Raw genomic sequence first — 22312 nt, 5'->3', positions numbered from 1 at the left:
AAGTATATTACAACTGTAAAGGACTTGGCTACAGCGTATTATAGTTTAATCCTCCTACTCCGCGCACACCAGGACAGCGTCTCTTTGTTTACGCTCCGGTTTGTTTGCAGTGTCTGAAATGTAGGGAAGTTAAACAGAATATACAATGAATAATTAAACAAATAATCCATCAGATTGTTTATTTTATTTCTGATTTTTAATTGTTTTTTTATTTAAGTGCATCTGAAAAAAAAATGTTACTCCTAATTAGCTCATAATAATATTCATTTAATTGGCCAGTTATCACTATAAAACACACCCGTGATGGCGTGTTGTGTTTTGGTCGAACAGTGTGGGAGCAGGATGCAGCGATTTAAATTGTATTTAGTTTATTTGTTTATATTATTTTAAAAGTTTCGTTACTGTTTTTCTGTTTAACCAAAATGACAGACTTTCACCGGCTGAATTCCGCGTCTATGAAGAATACCGAATGTGTTTGTGACCCGTTTCACCGAAGAAAGGTCTGTGTATATGTATGTATTTTTGGTTTTGTTTTGTTTTTTCATGCAATGTGTGGCTTTTCTGTTGTAGTTGGCTAAAATATTGTGAACCGCGTACGGCTACACCTAGACTGCATTTGTAGACGTGTGTCCCGGTCCGTCGGTAAGTGAATATAGCATTCCCATTACATCCATACACAACGTTTTAAAAATTAAGTTAACTAGTTGCAATACGCCATTTAACAAATAAGGTAGACGGTTTCTAATTAAACTATATTTGCTGTGAGTAAAGACCGTTAAATTTGTTTCAAGTTGACACTAAACTAGTCTAAATTAACTTTTTATTCATACTGCGTGGTGTTTGTTTATCCCAGTTTATCTATAGCGTTTTTTTCATCTTTTTTTTGGTTAATGGCCACCAAGCGTCAGCCGAAGCGTTTTGTCGCCACCTACTGTTTGTTTTGATTATAGTTGTGAGCCCATCACTTTGATTACTGGATTTAAACTGGTTGAATCTCCCTGTTTTCCTAATGTATTTCCCTATATACCTGACCATACCCATATCTATTCTATTACCACCCCTATGCCGTCCCTAAAAAAAATATTGTGAATATCCCAAGCCCTCAACTCTATCCCTACCTCTGATCTCGCTTCCCTCTATCTAGCATTTCAGGTGTTCCAGTTTCCATTGCCCCACATCTCATACATAACCCCTTCTCATGCGCTCCCATTCTATAGAAATGTCCATTTAAAACTGACTGTCCTGTAAACAGCCTTATTAGGTTCACTTCCTCCTGTCTATTCCTCCATACCATCCTTCCTGCAAACCTGACTTTGATTTACATAATTTACGCCCTTTTTTCCCCTATTCCACATTCTGCCATTCATCGACTAACTTTCTATTTTTGTGATACTACCTCACCCATAATATTATAATACTGCCATTTTTGCTAACCCATCTGTTTTCAACTTTCGCTCGGAGAGAAATTGCTTAGCAACCGAAATCCGGTGTGCGTCATTGTAATGGGCGTGGTTATTCAAATATACAGAGCGCACGGAATGCTGGGGGTTGCTAAATAACATCTATACAGCTAAACAATGTAACACGTCTAGTTTGTATCAACCGTCAGGAATGTGATTTGTTAGTATGTGTCGATGTTTGTGTTAAAATGCAGCTGTGGAGGGGATAGTGTGAGGTCACCGTGACGGGGAAATATCTCGGCGGAGGTGCGGCTCTCGCCTCGAGAGCGAAACGGCATCGCTTCTCGGCCTTTTGGCTAAGATCAAGTGTAGTATCTGTTCTTATCAGTTTAATATCTGATACGTCCCCTATCTGGGGACCATATATTAAATTGATTTTTGGAACGGAGATGGAAGAGGTGCTTGCTCCGTCCACTCCACGCATCGACCTGGTATTGCAGTACCTCCAGGAACGGTGCACTCCCCTCCCGGGGGGAAACTAAACTGGTGAAAAATAGATTTGATTCATAATGTAAAACACGTTGTCAAAGTTGACAATACGTTAATAGTAAGATCTTAATGTTTTTACACGCGTATAGAAACGGCGACTAACTGTGGTACAGTCAAAGGGTCCATTTAAAACGATTTAAAGAAATACCGAAATAAAACCAAATACATTTTTGTGCAAGTAAAATATGTTTAATTATTGAATAGGACAAAACGTTATACGCTCCGAACCAGACTTTCCGGCGCCCTCTGGTGGCAGTAACTGAGCCTGCACCGCCCTATTCACAGTGGTGCCGGCGCCCTCTGGTGGCAGTAACTGAGCCTGCACCGCCCTATTCACAGTGGTGCCGGCGCCCTCTGGTGGCAGTAACTGAGCCTGCACAGCTCTATTCACAGTGGTGCCGGCGCCCTCTGGTGGCAGTAACTGAGCCTGCACAGCTCTATTCACAGTGGTGCCGGCGCCCTCTGGTGGCAGTAACTGAGCCTGCACAGCTCTATTCACAGTGGTGCCGGCGCCCTCTGGTGGCAGTAACTGAGCCTGCACAGCTCTATTCACAGTGGTGCCGGCGCCCTCTGGTGGCAGTAACTGAGCCTGCACAGCTCTATTCACAGTGGTGCCGGCGCCCTCTGGTGGCAGCTGGAATCGGATAAGCAGTCACGTTCATTAAAGTGGTAAATTAAATGCATCTCTACCTAACACTATTCACTGCTGTGTAAAGGTGTAGACCTGAGCAGCACTAAGAATGCAGAGTATCTCACTGCACTTTAAGAGTATTTAAAGCAATGCTATTAAGTTGAAGCGACTCAATGTTCCCCATCAGCAAGTACATTTTTAGACTTAACCATTTCAATACTCAGTAAACTACGCACTAAGAATGCAGTGTATCTATCTACTCTTAATACTGCTCGGGTCTACACACTTTTACAAAGCAGTGAAGAGTGTTTGGTAGAGATGCCTTTAATTTATTTACCACTTTAATGAACGTGACTGCATACCCCATTCCAAATGGCTTCAGATGCAGGTCCGGCAGCTGCCACTAGAGGGGGCTGGCACCACCGTGCACTCGTGGTGATTTTTCGTATGGACTCTCGTTCGGCTGAATTATTCCTGTTGAGAGATCGGAATACCTGAAGCTGCAGGATCACACAGGTACAGGTTTATAAAACCTTATCCTGGGGGGTGGGGGATCTGTAGGCTCATTGTAAATAAAAGGTCAGCACTTTTGTTCTTGCACTTTTAGTTTTCTGCAGGCCATATTTATAATATTTGCATACACTTTACTTCTTTAGGATTGTACCGTGGTTCTATCTAGAATATGAATTATCACAGTGTTGGCTGGCTGGCAGGGCTGTCATTAACTGTTGAGTCTTGATGCTTTCTTTGTGCTCTGCATTGTACGAAGGGGCTGTATCGTGATCAGATAAGAAGCACAGCTCCTTGCATCAGACCAAGTGGTTCTTCAGTGTGGTTCTACAGTTTCAATAGAAATGCACACACTCCTGAACAATAGTCCATGAAATGAGCTTATTATTAATCTTGCAAGTAGCCTATCAGGACCATCGTATATCTCCATACAGATCGTGACATCAGAGTATCGTTGCACCCCCATTGGCAGGGCGGCTTCTACCTCAGAGTTTACAGACCATCTTCTCATTCTTAATTAGACTTGCAGTGTTTTGCCAAAGTGTTTCAAGAGTTCATTATTGTAATGTGAATGTGAAGAGGTTAATTACCGCCCCAGTTTGATTTAATCATTACTGATGGGCTCCTCCTCCCAGCAGTTCTAGAATCTCCTGGCTGTGTTCTATTCTGATGTCATCACTTTTCTTTTACACAAGGTTCCACTGGAGGACATGGCTGCCCAGGTGAACAGAAGAGGATCCTGGGCGTTGTAGTTTCAGGACAGTGGATGCTTCTACTTTGTGTCCTTTTTTTTAATTTAGTATTTTTTTAATTTAGTATTTTTTTAATTTAGTAATCTCCAATTTATTTTATTTTCTCCCAATTTGGAGTTTTTAGAGTGGCACAAGCAGGCATTCGTAGGCTATGTGATGCTAGCAATGTGATTTATATAGTTGAAGGTGTCAACTATTTAAAGAAAAAAACCAAAAAAACTCTAAATTACAAAATAGCATTTACTATTTAAAACATATAACTGACCACCTATTTTCCAGTTCAATTTTAAAGTGTTTTGGATTTTTATTAGTTTCCTTGACGACCGTCCCTGCGTGTTGGTATCAAACACGCGATTGGTTATAATTCAGCAGCCATTTAAACATCAAAAGAAAACAAAAGTAAAACCGAAACTGCAGCAGCTGATAGAAAACAAGTAGAAGGGCAGGATACATCTGTTTGGGACTCTCGAACTTCTATTTACAAATGGAAGTATTTTAGACACCGGAACTTCTAGGGCATACAATGCAGAATAAATATAATGGATGCATTAATGCAAACTACTTAATGTTGCAGCTGTAGAGCTGAGAGACTTCTGCTGTCTACTGGCATCAAACATCCGATTGACTATAAATTACAACAGCAGCCATTAAACGTTAAGGGGGAAAAAGTGAGTTAACTTTGTCACAAGCTCTAAAGAAGCTCTTACACTGCGGGCTGAACACAAGATTATTCTGTTTGGAACTAGGCTGCTGGACATATATTCATAGTTAACAAGAATATTGTTTTTGGTCAGTGGACAAAAAAAAACCTTTTCCTGCAGGTAAGTTTCTTTCTGTTTGTTAACGAATACAACAGAACTTGAGCTTGCCGGAACCCCCGAGCCGCGTCGAGGTTCTGTGCAGGTAGAAAGCAGTATTCTGTTTGGAATCGTAACATTGCATAACAAACAGGAACACTGCAGTTACGAATGAGCTCAACTGCTAAACTATCATGTCCAATTAAACATATTATTAATAAACAGCGATTGATTGTTTTATATCCGTGAAAAAATACTAAAATGCTGCTTTGCTACACCCGGACATTTGCAAACATCTATCCTGTAGGCTGTGCCTGTAACAAATACATGTTCAAATATATTTAAAGTGCCTTATTCTCATCTTCATGTGTTAAACAGGTCTGCAATCTTTATTTCTCTTTAGAATGAAACTTTTCGTCGTTGGGCTGATCTTATTGGTTGTTAAACGTACCGGTAAGTTGTTTGCTTTTATTAACACGTGTATGTATAATTGTATAGAGAAATCATAAATACAAATATATTTAAAACAATGTCCGTGTTTATCTCGGTCACGAGTATTGTGTATTTGTTTCGTTGCTAAACAGCTCCACCGCTCGGTGGTTATGAGGAGTGGCGCTGTTTACCAATGAAACGGGTTCTCCGTGGGCGTGTTTATGCACCTGTTGCATCTCCGGTGAAAGATAAGAAATGCCTGACCTGCTCTGTGCAGACTGAATTTAAAACCGCTAATACCAAACAACTGTTCAAACTGTTCCTACCATTGACTGAAAACTTGTTTTCCCATCCATACTCTTTCAGGCGGGAGTCTTGTGAAAAAAGTCACAGGGGTCCGCGGCAGTGACGTCTGGATCGAATGCATGTTTGACGCTGCCAGGATGAGCCAAGACTGTATGGTGGCACCGCTGTGAGAATTCAGACTGCACAAAGATCCAACACTTCATTGGTGGCGTGGATCAGCTGCAGGACAGGGCAGCCTCCAGGACGGGGCGGGTTTACCCGGATAAATTGAGAGAGGGAAATGCCTCTCTTTTCATTGAGAACGTGCAGATGTCTGATGAGGGGCTTTATAAATGTACTGTCGTATTGAGAGAACGTCCTGACACTAAAATCTCTGTTTTAACTGTTCTAGGTATGTATTTCTAACTTGTGCTCTCTGTATAGTCCGCACCCTCACACCCTACACTGTTTTAAAAAATAAATAAATAAATAAATAATTTGTATTTATACAAGATGTTTTCCACCGTCAATGTACGGAGAAATACATTTAAATTCATGGCAAACCAAACTTAAACTGTTTAAATATTAAAATAACTGTTAAACTCCGAGTATGAATGTGATGTCATATTGACAGGCGGTCTTTACAGTAAAATCTCTGTTTTAACTGTTCTAGGTATGTATCTTTAACTTTGTTCTCTCTGCATAGTTCCCACCCTCACACCTGAAGAGAAAGGGTGTTCCCTGCAGTCTAGGGCTTGTTTGAGGCATGGAGACTGAACTGCCCCCTCCCTCACCCCCTAAGAGAAATGGTGCTCCCTCTTCTTGTCCATCCACTGCACTTGCTATTGTTGCCTAAGCAGCGTCTCTCTCTTTGCAGCTTCTTATGAACCCCCTCAGTTGACAGAAGCCCTGGACACTCGCTCCTTCACCTGCTCTTCTAGAAATGGTTTCCCTCCTGCGCTGGTGACCTGGACTGGTGGCAGTGGGATGAATTACACTCCGGATTCCGTCACGCAGCACACACTGAATCCAGAGGGGCTGTATGATGTTGTGAGTAAATTAACAAGGAGTTTTACTGAAGAGGAAACAGTCTGCTGTACAGTGTGGAACCAGCCTCTCCAAGAACACAAAACCAACTGCATGCGAGTCACTCCAGGTAAATGTGTTATTCACCTGCAGCAGGGAGTATTGCATGCATACTGTGTGAAAAACTTGTTTTCAAATGAGCCGGACAGCTCTGCAGTGTTGAAAGAGTTCATGGAATATGTTTTACTGTTTTTCTGCAGGACAAGAGACCGATGATCAGCACATTACAATGACATCAACCCTAATTCCTGTTGCCCTTTTCATCCTGGCTTTTGTTGGGTTCATGATATACCGGTATCTCAAAGGTGCTGTTCTACTTCTCTATCCCTCTTGCAGTTAGTGATCTGCATGTGCTTGTGTGCACACCCTTAAAGGAAAAGGGTACTGATGGCCCATTTTTAAATTGAATTTTACTACATTAATGTTGAATGGACCTGTAATGAAATGAATTCTGTACTGCACTCTTGCCACACTCTTAATGTTGTAAACCAGAAAAGAGTGTTGCTTTTTAAAGTTTAGTTTTTAAACTCAATTGTTGCATTTCTCTGCACGCTGCATTGGAAGACATTTTTCAATAAAATCTTCAAACGGGACACTGTTTCATGAATTACCTTTGACTAGAATATTTCAAACTAAATGACCCTATCTATATCCATATTCATATCCATTTGTTTTTGTTTCTCAGGACAACAGAATCGAGCCAGAATGCGGAAGAGGATTTTTAGTTGCTCAAACCACACGGTCATTGTTCTGATTGGGAGACCACACCATGCGGTGCCATCGGTCATCAACTCCTGTGTGTTTGCCTACAAGGCTGAAGAACCCTTTAAAAACTTGGCTGGTGCTGACAAGGAACCCCCTTATTATGCCCAGCCTGAGGAGGTGCCCCTGACAGAGCACATCACCTTCACCAGAGCACTGCTGGAAAAGGAGGACCGGTTCTGGACGGACGAAAGGGAGGCCTACCTGGACAAGTGGAGAAAGGAAGCCCAGAGTCACAGACACCCTTTTGTGTTTGTGCACAGGTAAAAATAATAATAATTGTATTTAAATCACCATAAAGTAGACGGCTTTCTCGACACAGTCTTGGAAAAGGTACACTTCTTCTTAGCAGGGTAACGGCTGTTGGTTTGGTATTCTGATGGGCTTTATGTACGACTGATTCAAAGTTCTCTTGGGAAGTGTTGCAAAACGCGTGGACTGCTGTACATATCTATTAGAGCACTTACTGAATTGTAATTAATCAAAAAGCCTGCCCATGCACTGAACTGCACTGTCCTGCATCTCACAATGTGCCTGTGCTGTTTCCTAATGAAGATCCTGCCATGTGACACAGATCATATTAATGTCTTTCAGTTGCATCAACAAGCTGACAGCAACAACCAAAGATGAAATTCAAAAACTGTTTGAAGACGTTAAAAGTGTTACAGGTACATTCTTTTTTAGTTTGGAACAAATTCCTTAAACATTATTTATCCTAACACCACACGCTGTGCAGCAGGTATTAGGATCCCACTTGACACTACTTAAAGAAAAGAGCAGCAAAAAGGGTTTCAGGTGGGATCGTAATACCTGTTGCACAAGTAGTTTCAATGGACTTCGCCAGAGGAAGGAACAGCAAAGTGATCAAATTATTTGCATTTTATTTTTTGTTCCTAGGCTCATACCCTTTCACTGCGCTGACCATGAAGAACTTTGAAAATGCAGATGATCTGGAACCTTTCTTCAAGGATCTGGGGAGTAAACGGGTGTTTTCATTTCACAACTACACGATACACGACCCCAAGAGAAATGCACAGAGGGATGAGGAGTTTTTGGATTTCATGAATGCCTGTATTGATGAGGCTGTTGACACAAAATCTGAGACGGTGCCCTTAATAGAGGATAATTGATGTATCCTTCACACACACACTGTATCCTGGAAAACAGTACAGTATAAGTCATTCCATTTAAAAATAGTCTGGGAGGGTTTTCTGTCGACACACAATGGCATTACTACGTGGCAACCGCCACACAATGTGCTGCAAGAAGCGCAGGACCTGCTCATTCTTAAATGAATGCCAGTAATCCTAGTTCACGTTCAATGCATCTTGTTTATCTCCATATATTCTTTTTGTTGCCTAGTTTTTTAAAACTCCTTTGGCATCTAGTATAACTCATGTCTTGGTACCCTTTTATATTAGGGTTAAAACAGCATTTTTCTGGCTATGCACGGTTGTATTTGGCCCCTTCTGCTATCCGTAGTTGGGGGCGGAGCTTCCTTTGTTTTTGGAGCCTGTTAGTGGTAAGGTATAAAAGCACAAAAAAGCCAGTTATTGGGGTGACTTGCTGTTCCTGCTATGGTTGAAGAAAGAGAACGTAGTTTTTTTTTTCTAAAAGCTTTTAAAAGTGTTAGTCTGTGTGTTGCATGCAGCTGTTTTTTTGTTGGTCAGCGTATTTATCCTAACGGTTTCAATATGTGTTTGGACTAATAGCGCAACAGACATACCGTTATACTAACATGCACGTCTTTCGTTTTTGAAAAGTTTCACGTGCCGTTTTCTCTAACAACCCCTCGGTTTGATTTATTAATTTTGCTACTTTGAATCACTGTTAAATTGCTACGAACCAAGAATACATTTCAACCATATGAGATTCCCAGCGGGATATGAACTGTAGGAGCTACACAGCTGATTCACTATGACCGGGTGAGATCAAACCTTTTTTTTATTTCTGCTAGGTTGTGGATTACAAAAATGGCCATTAAGTTTTTGTTTAAGAGCATTTTTTTCCTTTATTGAATCTGTGGCAGGGCAGAAGCCCTGAATGTGTAAATATGAAAGTGTGTGTTAGATATGGCAGGGCTTCCAGCCCTGGTTGTCTTGGGTGTGTTTTTGGTGGTGGTGGTTGGCAGGGATAGGGTTAATTCCTATCCCTGCCAAATACATGTGCAGAGTGTAGCCAGGTGTTGATTGCATTATTCGTTCTCAATCAACCCTGGCCACATGGTATTTAAGGGAGCTAAAGAACTCCATTTAGGCAGAGAGCCTAAGAGAGACACATGCTCCTGAACTGTTTAAAAAACTTCACTGTGATAGCACTGCTTGGGTGACGGTTTGTTTGTTCATTTTTGTGGTACGCGATTGTTTTTGTTACAACCTTTATTTTGCTCTGAGCTGGGTTTTGCTTTCTTATTTTTGTTTAAGAAACCTGCACAGTAGTGCTTAAACTGCAGTTTTGCTGTCACAGACTCTTTGTCCACCCAGCCACCCTGTCACAGGATCTCTTATTTTTGGGGAACTGTATTGAACTTTTATTTATTTTTTTAACTTATGTTTGCTGTAAGACCAAGACTGAAACACTGACGTGCAAATATTGCTGTACAGATGTAATGTGCAGCCGCACAGATTTTCTGAATAAGCAGTCTAATTATTTAGAGGCAGATCTTTGTTTTGTTTCTGTTTCCTTTCCTCTTAAATCTATTCAGCAATGTTCGGTAGAAAAGGCTTGTCTTTCTAACCGGTATTATGTTTGTAGCTACTCAGACACGTGATATTTCTCTCTTCTACCAGCTGCAATGGTTTTGTTTAACATTGAAAGGGTGGTTTGTACTTTGAAAGTTTTCTGATAATGTTTAAGTCCTACTACACTGAGTTCTCCATGTACACACGTTTCATTACTGCTATATTTGCCAATAGTAGTATATAATAAACCGATGCTGTTAAAGTTTACTCTCTTGGTTCCTGTGAAATCCTTGTTTTATGCTGTACTGATTTAGTTGCTGGGAGCGTAGTATTTGATTTATGCTCGGTGTCAGTATACAGCTATTACCTAGGTGTTTAGTTGCTTTACACTGGGTAAGTTTGTTACAAGGTGAGTAATACAAACTAAGGTTTAATGTACTTGTTTTTGTGAACACGATCACCCAAGAACCCGAGGGTGTCCTCGGCTCACCGCGCACCAGCGACCCCTATGGTCTGACCGGCACCTGCGGGCTTGCCTGTAAGCTGCCCAGAGCTGTGTTGTCCTCCGACGCTGTAGCTCAAGGTCGGCTGTATGGCGGGCCTGCAGAGTGAAAAGAAGCGGTCGGCTGACGGCACACGCTTCGGAGGACAGCGTGTGTTTGTCTTCTCGGCTCCCGAGTCAGCGCAGGGGTAGTAGCGGTGAGCTGAGCCTAAAAATACAATTGGCCATTTCAAATTGGGAGAAATTGGGTAAAATTATTAAATTATAGAAAAAAAAGTTTTATCGAATGTGTTCTTTTCCCAAGCTGGGAATGAAGTCTCCCGCAGAGAAGTTGGAGACTTTTTGGTTTTTTTTCCCCGTTTCCAGTATATGGCGAATCATTCAACTGCCATGGAACGTGGTTTTTAACATTATTTACCATACATTATTGAGAATATCCAATGCTTGGAATATAGGGGGTGTCCGTCTGTCCGTACACCCCTTCATGTGTATGTCACACTTGCATTTGTTAATGAATCTGCAGAACAGCTTCTCCAATTGTTAATAAACATGTCATTGCCATTTCTTATTCTATACTGTCCTGTACATACTGTTGATTAAATGTCATGGTCGTCAATGGTATTTTTTATATTTGTTTACGACTGTAAGTCGCCCTGGACAAGGGCATCTGCTAAGAAATAAATATTATTATTAATTTCATCTGTTGTACGTTTCCTTAGAAAATTCAAGATCAGGAAATGGACTGTTAGTGGTACTAAATATTACAATTTGAATGAAAGTTTTTATTGAGGAATAACGTTTTGTTTTTTTTGTTTTAAGAGATGAATGGCTTGCACTCTGACTTTTTTTTTTCAGTCTGTATTATATCTTTTGTCCTTTTACATTTCAGCATTTGTATATTCCGATTCCATGTTCTAAAATAGCCTGTATAATAATCTTATGCTTCAATAAAAATAAAGTGTTTTAAATGTGTGTGTGTTTTGGGGACTGATCCGGTTTCTTTACAGGTGTCTTAATGAAAGTGCACCCGAGCAATTAACCACAGAAGACAAATACAGGTGGGTCACTCCAGGTCAAATGGACCAATGCTCCTCAACTCGCCATCTCCAATTCTTTTGATATTGGATATGGAAGTACCTGCAAGTGTTTTAGGATAAAATCCCCAAATATTTACTGGTTGAAAATGGGCAATGAAAAGGGGCCATGTTTGAGAGATTGGATCTTTTCAAAGTATTCAAGATATCACCTTGATGTACTACACACACACACACATGCCTGTCTAGTATAATAATATTACCTTTTGGTCACCATGGATGTAAATGCAATGGAGACAAACATGGGAAAAAGTGACAATGCCATATTGCACTTGGGAGAACTCCTGAACTCCTAAGACCACCGAAGTAAATGATCCAGCCTGCTAACGTGTCCATGTATGAGCATAAGAAGTAAATAAGACAGAAATGCAAGTACAAATAGCCTTTTTTAAAATGTATTTCGTTGTGTGGCATGGCTAATAAACGCGGTCAATTCTGTCAAGCTAGGAAAGGGTTAACACAGGTTTAGCGATTGCAGAAGGCTGGAAGATTACATTGCTGATGTGCAAGATGCATAGATATTCACAGATTAGTAGCAGATAGCATTGCTGGTGGTGAGCAGATGTGTTCTATTATTGTTTGGTTTGAGAAGTTGCTTATATTGTAGCGCGGGGCAGCTCATTTGCAAGAGAATGGACCTGATTGTGGACTGGGGAAAGGGATGGGAGTACTCTGTAAATAATGTGTGTTTGTAAACCGTGTTATTCTTGGTCAGAGTTGTTTGCATTCGCTGTGTGTGGCGGTGCTTGTGTGACTGAACTGACTATCTGTGTGTGAGTGCGTCACTGGGGGGGGAGGAGCAAACACAAACGGATAGTGAGTGTTGGACCAATGAGTGAGAAACGGGGAGGGACTTAGGGGGGTGTGAGACGACAGTCTAAAAGAAAGGCGCGGGAGATATTGCCGGGAAAAGAGAGAGAGAGAGAGAGAGGAATGAAAGCAAGCCAGCCAGCCAGCCATTGTTCGCTAAAAGTTATACAAATAATCAATACAGCAGTTTACGACTGCTTTGAACCGCAACTTGTCTCTGTCGCTCAGCGCTGCAATATATTTATGAATGCGTTTTGGAAGTTCAGGGAAGCAGAAATATACGGGACTTGTAGGTATATTGCTGTGCTCGTGGGGGTGAGTACATCCGCTTATTCTCGTTCTTTTGTTGTTTATTAAATCACCGATTTACCGTCGTTTACTTCTCTCCTCAATGCCTGCTGTAATCATACGGTAGTATAAGTGAATTGTTGTGTACACAGAGTATCTGTCTTGTGCTTGGTAGGTTAAGAGTGACCACGTTTTCAAAATGAAAAGACGGTACACCTGCCATTTCTTATGTGCTGGGATATATATATATATATATATATATATATATATATATATATATATATATATATATATATATATATATATATATATATTAGGCGGGGGTGTTGAATTAAGATATACATACCTTTTTGGATAGTTTTAGGTCTTTGGGCGGGTAATTCGTATTTTCATAAATATCGTTTAATATATATATATTTGCATTGATACTTTGTCGATTTAATGCTATAGCTTTTCAACTTACTCTTTCAAATGTTACATTGTGTATTTTTGGCGCGTTATTTAAAATGTAGTTGTAAAATTGAGTTCGCCGCGTAGCATGTGTAGTGACACGGAAATAAGATAGCTGTGCACATGCGCACAATGAACAGGGGCACTGAATTCTGTGGGCAACTGTGTTCTCCGAGAATACTGTGTTTTGCTTAATTAGTTTTTAGATATTGCTGTGTTTTAGCTACGTTGTAGAATTACTGTGGTCGAAAGTGCTTTTGGTTTTAAATAAATGATTTTATGTAAAAAGGTTTTATATATTTGATAAGATAAAGAGCAATAGCCTACAATAAGTCTTCATGTATGTGAACAAAATGGTCAGTTTTGCAAATCCATCCGTTTTGCAGATTTTCATTAGGTTTCTCACGGTTAATTGATATTAATTCACCATACTAATTAACGTTTGTAATTATTTTGCGTGTCACCTTTTATTTTAAATTAATTTCTGTTTGCTTTTTTGAATTGGTTTCCAATGTGTTATGTTAATTGTGTATCAAAGAGAACCATCAACTGCAGTTTATAAGCAATGTGTTCTCAAACAGGCAGGAGTCGTTATCAATATTATAATCCACTGTATTATACCGCAGTAAACCTTTAGAGAAACAAACTATGTATTTATTTCTCTTACAGAATGAAGCTTTTTTCAATTGGGCTGATCTTATTGGTTATTCAATATACAGGTAGGTTTTTTTTTTTATTTTACGTTAGTTTTGTGTTTTTCTTCACACACAACAGGTTAAACGATATCAATATGTAGTGTTATCCACCTTCACTGGCAGTTAATGACCTGCAGGGGTTTTGAGGCTCAAAGCCTGAAGGTGCTTTACAGATAAACATGTTTTACTGAAGTGAAGAAATTTCTTTCTAAAAAAAAGGACCCAATGCTTGAAAATTAACTTTACATTTATTTAACTTTCTACCGCACGCATCCTGTTGGCTTAAGCAACAAAACAGGACTATCGATCTCTACCCTGGAGGATAACATTTCATTGTATGATGTCAGTAATCAACGTGTTTTACAATCCAATGATTGTCCAGGGCTCAATATGATGCAATGGGAGGAGGTGGGACTTGTAATCTATACAATTTGTTGATAGTTTTTTTTTCATAATGTAAATGTGTGTATGCTTATAAATCACCAAGGACACATATGGGTGTGTTTTTGAGAATTTTAATTTCTGAAATTAGATTGTGTTGCCTGAAAGCTACACCATGCAGTTTGCTCAAAAGTTCATATTGACTGTGTTGCTCAAAAGCTACATCATGCAAAGACAGTTAATTTCAAACAAGTGTAAAACTTTCTGTAGATAACCTTTAAATAATAAAGGGAAGATACAAGAAATGAGGTTGCAAAGGCATCCAAAAAATAATAATCCAAGTTCTAAATATATAATTAATGGAATAAAAGTCTAGAGGGGTTATGCTAAGATTATCAAAATAAAAAAAAAGATGGAAAATGATTTTTTTTCCCCTCAGTCATGCAGTAGAGTGTTTAAAAAATAGACATTTACAATACCTATAGTGAAGAACTTGGGTAACAGCTGTTTCCATAATAGTCATTTCTGCTGGAGTTATGTGAATTCAGTTCTCCACAGTAACCCTTTGCTGAGAAGTCTCAATCTTTTCCTTTTTCAGTTATATTAATGCCTGACCCGCACCTTCTTACCATTGACTGAAAACTTGTTTTCCCATCCATGCTCTTTCAGGAGAGAGTTTTGTGAAAGAAATCACAGGGGTCCGCGGCAGTGACATCTGGATCGAATGCATGTTTGACGCTGCCAGGATGAGACAAGACAAGCCTGTATTGTGGCACCACTGTCACAATGATGTCTGCACAAACATCCAACACTATAAGAACGGTGTGGATCAGCTGCAGGGCAGGGCAGCCTCGAGGAGGAGGAGGGTTTACCCTGATAAATTCAGAGAGGGAAATGCCTCTCTCTTCATTGAGAACGTGCAGATGTCTGATGAGGGGCTTTATAAATGTACTGTCGTATTGAGAGAACGTCCTGACACTAAAATCTCTGTTTTAACTGTTCTAGGTATGTATTTCTAACTTTTGTGCTCTCTGTACAGTCCCCACCCTCACACCACTGAAACAAACCAACAAAAAAATAAAACCTTATTTTATGGTTAAAAAAGACTGTCAACCATTGTATGGTCTCCTGTAAAGATAACTGCAATTTACTGTTAACATCTGCACGATTTTACTGTTAAGTTGGTTTCTTCTTCGTCATTATACGGTGAAATACATTGAAATCCATGGCAAACTAACCTAAAAAACAGTTTAAATATTAAAATTAATCCTTGAACTCTGTTTACAGTTTAGAACCGTGAGAAAGAATGCTGAAATCCCTATGATGGATTTTCACGCAAAGTACAATTAAATACTTGACGTATAGCCTACTACCGTAAATTTAGGTTTGTATTGTAAGGAAACGGGGCGCCTAAGCACCGTTGTCAGGTTCTCCTTTTAATAAGAGACGGCACAGTCTAAAGCTCTGAACTTCGCTTTATTTCAAAAGCCAGGACAAATCTTGACTGCACAGCCGTAAGTGGGTAACTCTCGCATCAACTCGTTGACTCGAGGAAAACCCACCCTCCCCACTCTCTTAGCCACTGTTACCCGTTATGGTAACACATACAAGGCCATAGCCCGCTATGAGGCGGCCCGGTTAAAATCAGTTATAATTATTTATTTAGGCCCTTTTACACGTGACTTTGCCGCAAAACAACATTAAAGGCAGGCACAGCGCTCAAATAAAACCCGAAAACCTAAATATCCGCTCTGGGGTATTTAGAAGCATTTGACTTTTGCTTTTGAAGTAAGTGAGATATTTCAAGGTTTATTTCAGACAGTGCGCGATCACATTTATAGAAATGAAATGCACATTCATGAGTAAGTCAGAACACAGCCAAACAGCCAATCAAATCGACGGGTCAGCCGAAGATCTCGAGCTGCACCCCTCTGAACTGCACACTGGTTATGATGTGCTGACAGCTCGCGCAGCTACACTCTCGCCGTCTTGTCAACCCGCTTCAGCTCATTTTATTGCTGCATGTGATTTTATAATTAATATCAGACAAAACTTTATGTATGCAAGCACTCTTGTCTTCTCGGAATTTGGATAATTACACCACTGTTAAAATTCAAGTTTAATAGATTAGATTTAAAACGAAGTATAGTGTCTACAACAAAGATTGCAAAATATTGAACGCTGCAAAGAAAAAACTGCTTCTCTGCACTGTACAAAACCACACAGGTCCTGTGCATTCAGGGTAATCAAAAATCTATAATAACTTATTCAGAACAATCCTGTCAACTGAACTTTTGTATTTAAATAAACATATAATGTTTTTTTTTTTTCTTCCGTTATAACTTCTGTAGTAGAACCACAATAAGTAATTAGAAAACAATAACACATTAAATAAAAATATCCCCAACAATCCTGCAGTCCCAGCATCCTTTAGGGTACTTTATGCAAATGACCTGCGGGTGTTGGTGCTTAATTTCAAATGTGCAACTGGTATTTTGCACGATTGGAAAATGGGACGTGTAACACAAAAAATATGCAAAGCGCTCAGTCAGGCTAGTTTGTAAGACATTTAAAAGTTCCTGTAATAAGTAAACACACAGCGGTACTGTTCTAGAACGCCAGCGCCTGCTTCCTTTAGTCAAACACGTTCTCCAAGGGTGAAACTAAGGGGATAAAAACAATCATATGAGCAATACAATTAATAATAATAACAATAATAATAACAAGAACAACAACAGTCTTAAGTAGTAAATGTAGGGTTTCTTTAACAAAATGAGTCAATTACGAGATCCAAAGTCAATATTTTGAGTTAAGTGAACTTCCAAGATTTTTTTTAACGTGCTTCTATAGCCAGAAATGTAGAACACCGTAAATTTAAAAAAAAAAAAAAAAAAAAACTACCTGCAATTAACAGTTAATTTAAAAATGGAACATTTTTGATCCAATGCATAATTACCTTGAAATATTAGTTAATTAACTTGACTGTATTTAAACCGGGAAACAGAACTGTTTTTAACACTTAAATTACAGTTAATTGCACAAATGTACTGACATTTTTTACAGTGTAAGAGAAAGGGTGCTCCTTGTCCAGGGCAGGCTTGAGACGTTGAGACTTAACTGCTCCCTCCCTCACCCCTTAAGAGAAAGGATGCTCCCTCTTATTGTCCGTTCCACTGCACTTGCTATTGTTGCCTAAGCAGCGTCTCTCTCTTTGCAGCCTCTTCCGAACCCCCTCAGTTGACAGAAGCCCTGGACACTCGCTCCTTCACCTGCTCTTCTAGAAATGGTTTCCCTCCTGCGCTGGTGACCTGGACCGGTGGCAGTGGGATGAATTACACTCCGGATTCAGTCACGCAGCACACACTGAATCCAGAGGGGCTGTATGATGTTGTGAGCAAATTAACAAGGAATGTTAATGAAGAGGAAACAGTCTGCTGTACAGTGTGGAACCAGCCTCTCCAAGAACACAAAACCAACTGCACGCGAGTCACTCCAGGTAAATGTGTTATTCACCTGCAGCACAACTCAGGGAGTATTGCAGCATTCTGTGTGAAAAACTTGTTTTCAAATGACCCAGACAGGTGTGCAGTGTTGAAAGAGTACATGGAATATGTTTTATTTTTTTTCTGCAGGACAAGAGACCGATGATCAGCATATTATAAAAATAATAATAATAGCAATCTTAATCCCTGTCACCCTTTTCATCATGGCTTCTTCTGTTGGGATCATGATATACTTCTACCTCTATGAAGATGCTGTTCTACTGTATCCCTCTTGCAGTAAGTGATGTGCAGTGTTGAAAGGGCCGATCATTTAAAATGAATTCTGTACTTCACTCGCGACACCCTTCATGTTATAAACCAGAAAAGTGATGCTTTTAAAATTTTAGTTTTGAAATTTCATGTTGTATTTCTCTGAAAGCTGCATTGGAAAACACTAATGCTTTTTAATAAAATGTTCAAACGGGACAATGTTTTTCATGAATTACCTTTGACTAGAATATTTCAAATTGATTGACCATATTCCATATTCATATCCATTTGTTTCTGTGTTTCTCAGGACGCCAGAATCTGGCCACAAAGCGGGAAAGGATTTCTAATTGCTCAAACGACACGGTCATTGTACTGATTGGAAAACCAAAGCACGGCGTGCCGTCGCTCATCAACTCCTGTGTGTTTGCCTACAAGGCTGAAGAACCCTTTGCTAACTGGGCTGGTGCTGACAAGGATCCCCCACATTATGCCCAGCCTGAGGAGGTGCCCCTAACAGAGCACATCACGATCACCAGAGCACTGCTGCAGCCAGAGGACAGCTTCTGGACCAGTGAAAGGGACTCCTACCTGGACAACTGGAGAAGGGAAGCCCAGAGTCACAGACGCCCTTTTGTGTTTGTGCACAGGTAAAAATAATAATAATGATTGTATTTACATCACCATCAGGTAGACCGCTTTCTCGAGAAACAGTCTTGGAAAAGGGACACTTCTTATCAGGGTAACTGCTGTTGGTTTGGTATTCTGATGGGCTTTATGTACGACTCCATGATTCAAAGTTATGACTCGCTCCAAACACAACAGACAAGACCTCCTCATGACCTTCTCAAGATGGTTGCTGCAAACCGTTCCAAGCACAACACAGTTCACAAACCACACGACCTTCTCAATATGGCTGCCCAGAAATTTGTTGTACAAAGTTTTGGTACTTGGTACTTTCATCTCACAAAACTGCTACTTGGATTTGAAACAATATGGTGCATCTATTAGAGCACTTATTGAATTCTGATTAATCAAAAAGCCTGCCCATGCACTGAACTGCACTGTCCTGCAACACATACCGTGCATCTCACAATGTGGCTGTGCTGTTTCCTAATGAAGATCCTGCCATGTGACACAGATCATATTAATGTCTTTCAGTTGCATCAACAAGCTGACAGCAACAACCAAAGATGAAATTCAAAAACTGTTTGAAGATGTTAGAAGTGTTTCAGGTAAGTTGTTTTTTTGGGGGGGGTTTTTTAATATAAATTTGTAATTTTTTTTTTTTAGTTTGGACCAAATTCCTTAAACATTATTTACTGACACCACACACTGTGCAGCAGGTATTAGGATCCCACCTGACTACTTGAAGAAAAGAGCAGCAAAAAGGGTTTCAGGTGGGGTCTTAATACCTGTTGCACAAGTAGTTTCAATGGATTTCGTCAAAGGAAGGAACAGCAAAGTGGTCAAATTATTTGTATTTTATTTTTTTGTTCCTAGGCTCGTACCCTTTCACTGCGCTGACCATGAAGAGTTTTGGAAATGCAGATGAGCTGAAATGTTTCTTCAAGGATCTGGGGAGTAAACGGGTGTTTTCATTTGACAACTACACGATACAGGAGCACAAGAGAAGAGCAAAGAGGGATGAGGAGTTTTTGGATTTTGTGAACGCCTGCATTGATGAGGCTGTTGACACTGAATATGAGATGGTGCCCTTAACAAGGGAAGAATGATGTGGCCTTTTGGCAGGGCAAAAGAGCCCGCTCCTTTTCCTCCCTTGCCCCTCAGTGGTGGAACGATTTATCCACAGATATCAGGACCGCTCAGTCCCTGACCACCTTCCAGCGCCTCCTCAAGACTCACCTGTTCAGACAGCATCTGTGAACCTCACAACTCTCCACTATACTGGACTATATGGCACCCAATTGTACCAGTACTTGCATCAGCTTGTACTTGCACTGAACTGCTCCATACCTTGCTGTATTCTACTACTGCTCTTAATTATAACTTTACTCTTTACAGGTATCTGTTTTCGCGTTTTTGTAATTGCTCTTATTTGAAATGGCTCTCGTCCGTACTTGTTACCTGCTCTTACTGGACCTTGCTCATATAAGCAGTTATTTTTTCTATAAATTAACTGCTCTCCGTCAAACTCGCCCTTCTATGTAGTTATTTACTGTATTGTTTGGCTCGCTGTTTGATCTTGTTTGCCACCGATTTTATTGTACTTTTTATAACTGCTCTTACCTGTAATGATATTCTGTAATGTGACATTATGTACTGTATTTTACAATATTTTGTACTGTAATATTTTGTAATGTGATATTTTGCAACAACTGTAAAATGGGCTGTAAGATATAATATTTTGCAACAACTGTAAAATACAATAAAACAAAATTCAACATATAAAACGAAAAATCATTATAAAGCAAACCAAGAATGACATTTTTAATTTCTGAGGTTTATACAAAAAATACTTTAAACAAATACTTTTAGTTGTCAAGGCTCAGCCGTTACCATAGACACGATCTGAAGGGCAATGGAACGCTGACTAGCACTTGCGCAGATGTATAATTTGGACCGAGTTGTTTGGGGAAATAAAATTGTAATGGAAGAAAAGATAAGTTTGTTTCTGAAGTGCCTAAACCGTGCATAACAATTAAACAACGCTGCAAAGAATTGGTCCTGATTTCTCTTGGCCAACTGTTTAATCAACTGGAGATAGCCACACGGGCATCTGTGGATACAGATATGTTGAAGGAATGTATTGTGAACCTGCCAGTGCTGAGGGAAGTGGAAGTACATTATTTTGTTTTGTGGTATATGAAACTCAGCGACAATGTGAAAGATGCAGTTAAGAATCACTTCACGGCTCTGTAGACATTATTGACATGTTATTTAGGCACGTGCCAAAATGTAAGTTTATCCAGTACCGTGATTTCTTGTTTCATGAACCCTGTGGTTTCCGTTGACTGTGAACGTGTTTTTTTTCCCCTCAAAAAATATTTGCTGATTTTTAAGTGACGTGACAAACCATGAAAAAGTAAAACTTCGTTCTGTTGTATGCTTGCATTTTAATTCTTGATTTGAATATTTGTGCTAGATTGAAGCTCCTTATGAACACAAATATCCAAATTTTCTTTCGGTGACCTGCTTTTTGAGTTAATGCTGGATTGTACAGCATTCTGAAATGAGCCATTTTTTGTGTTTGTTGATTTTAATATCCTTCATGCAGATTTGATTTCCATTGTGCAGTAATAAAAGTATTTTTGTATATTGAATGTATTTTTTTTATAGTGGTCATGGGCAGTATTTACTATAAATAGGCAGTTAATTAAAAATAGTTGGAGACTTCACGTATGTTACTGTTACTGGCGCTAATGAGAAATTATGGTAACAATTATTTTTCTGTGCTAGGTCTGTTTATTTCAAAATACTAAACGGGTCATGTTTCATAAATATGTATATAGTTAAAACACGATATATACTTTTGTTTTTATTTATATACATCTATTTTGAGTTTTGAGTTATATACATCTATTTTAGAGTTTGTATTAATGTGTATCTATAATAAAATGAAATAAAACGATTGTAGTGGTTAAAACGAAATTTGTGAAAAACCAAAAATTATAACAAAATAAAAAGAATTTCATGGGGCTTTAATTGTGTATATGCCAAAAATGAAATGGATTTATAATGCAAACATCTAAAATAAAACCTGTTTGACACAGTGTGGTTTGCAGTGCTCAGTAACAACAATCCAACAACAGTTCAATGGTGAAAAACGAAGCTTTATTTGCTTAAATAATAATACTGACTATACACAGAGATGTGAATAAAAACAAAAAAAAACGGGCCGCTGTTCTGACAATCTGAGCTACCTACACAAAGTGCGCATGCCCACACATGATCTGCCGCGCAGCTCATCCTTAGCGGGTAGCTCAGATTGTCAGAACACCGCCTTGAATCCAGAGCAGGGTGCCAGGCTTGTATTCATGGCTAACAGCCTGTAAATAAATTGTGCACATTGGGGTGAAAAAAAAACTTACTATATAGTTTGCGCTTCTTTCGAGTTTCATAATGAACTGATAAAATGAATATTTAACAATATTCAATAACGTTAAAAACGCAATTTTGGAGTAACGATCAGTTTGACCTATATCGGATGTTCATGTTGTGGTAAGTAAATCATTTTGTTTGTAATTATGTTGTTGTTTTAGGCATGGATTTCCGCATTGTGTGTTTCACAGATAGTGAAGGTTAGGTGGTACAGTATTAACAAGATGCAATGCGTGATGCTGCAGCTGTCACTGAATAAAAAGACGTTTTTTATAAACTCGTGTCTAATTTATATAGATTACTAAATAAATATTTTAGTAAACACCCTTGTTGCGAATGTTGTTGTGTGTTTTTTTTGTTTTGTTTTTCTCCTAACGCTACCAAGGCATAATTACC

At 39.3% G+C, this 22312-nt stretch overlaps 2 protein-coding genes and 2 non-coding genes across 10 annotated transcripts; all 4 read left to right on the top strand.

Moving 5' to 3' along the window:
* The first annotated feature begins 7 nt into the window (after window positions 1-7).
* Window positions 8-11168, top strand: LOC117967862 (uncharacterized). 7 transcript variants are annotated; one of them, XM_059012026.1, is made up of 10 exons: window positions 8-120; window positions 430-500; window positions 3786-4663; window positions 5043-5092; window positions 5438-5768; window positions 6234-6512; window positions 6643-6747; window positions 7128-7467; window positions 7799-7872; window positions 8102-11168. In XM_059012026.1, the coding sequence occupies exons 5-10, from the start codon at window positions 5687-5689 to the stop codon at window positions 8332-8334; spliced, it is 1113 nt and encodes a 370-aa protein (XP_058868009.1). In that variant the 5' UTR covers window positions 8-120; window positions 430-500; window positions 3786-4663; window positions 5043-5092; window positions 5438-5686; the 3' UTR covers window positions 8335-11168. The 7 variants fall into 7 exon arrangements, with proteins under 7 accessions (XP_058868009.1, XP_058868012.1, XP_058868011.1 ...); XM_059012029.1 differs by having other exon boundaries at window positions 430-512; XM_059012028.1 differs by lacking the exon at window positions 8-120 and having other exon boundaries at window positions 198-500; window positions 3786-3812.
* LOC117967885 (U2 spliceosomal RNA) lies at window positions 1737-1925 on the top strand. The gene has a single exon (XR_004662150.2). It is a non-coding gene; the product is annotated as a U2 spliceosomal RNA (small nuclear RNA).
* LOC117398734 (small nucleolar RNA SNORD30) lies at window positions 3009-3083 on the top strand. Its single transcript, XR_004543968.3, has one exon. It is a non-coding gene; the product is annotated as a small nucleolar RNA SNORD30 (small nucleolar RNA).
* Window positions 11169-12403: 1235 nt separating the features above from the next.
* LOC117970513 (uncharacterized) lies at window positions 12404-21340 on the top strand. Its single transcript, XM_059012016.1, has 8 exons — window positions 12404-12606; window positions 13699-13748; window positions 14775-15110; window positions 17323-17601; window positions 17738-17884; window positions 18165-18504; window positions 19016-19089; window positions 19358-21340. The coding sequence occupies exons 1-8, from the start codon at window positions 12539-12541 to the stop codon at window positions 19588-19590; spliced, it is 1527 nt and encodes a 508-aa protein (XP_058867999.1). The 5' UTR covers window positions 12404-12538; the 3' UTR covers window positions 19591-21340.
* Window positions 21341-22312: the final 972 nt, after the last annotated feature.

The sequence above is a fragment of the Acipenser ruthenus genome, chromosome 43 (genome assembly GCF_902713425.1).
Source record: "Acipenser ruthenus chromosome 43, fAciRut3.2 maternal haplotype, whole genome shotgun sequence".
Classification (NCBI taxonomy): domain Eukaryota; kingdom Metazoa; phylum Chordata; class Actinopteri; order Acipenseriformes; family Acipenseridae; genus Acipenser; species Acipenser ruthenus.
This window is presented reverse-complemented; position numbering and strand designations above follow the sequence as displayed.

Excerpts from the sequence above, each read along its gene's own strand:
- LOC117970513 (XM_059012016.1), top strand. The coding sequence starts at position 12,539 with ATGCGTTTTGGAAGTTCAGGGAAGCAGAAATATACGGGACTTGTAGGT. Across the intron at positions 12,607-13,698 it reads ATATTGCTGTGCTCGTGGGG|AATGAAGCTTTTTTCAATTG; the intron begins GTGAGTACATCC and ends TTTCTCTTACAG. Across the intron at positions 19,090-19,357 it reads AGATGTTAGAAGTGTTTCAG|GCTCGTACCCTTTCACTGCG; the intron begins GTAAGTTGTTTT and ends TTTTGTTCCTAG.
- LOC117967862 (XM_059012026.1), top strand. The coding sequence starts at position 5,687 with ATGTCTGATGAGGGGCTTTATAAATGTACTGTCGTATTGAGAGAACGT. Across the intron at positions 5,769-6,233 it reads CTCTGTTTTAACTGTTCTAG|CTTCTTATGAACCCCCTCAG; the intron begins GTATGTATTTCT and ends CTCTCTTTGCAG. Across the intron at positions 6,513-6,642 it reads CTGCATGCGAGTCACTCCAG|GACAAGAGACCGATGATCAG; the intron begins GTAAATGTGTTA and ends GTTTTTCTGCAG.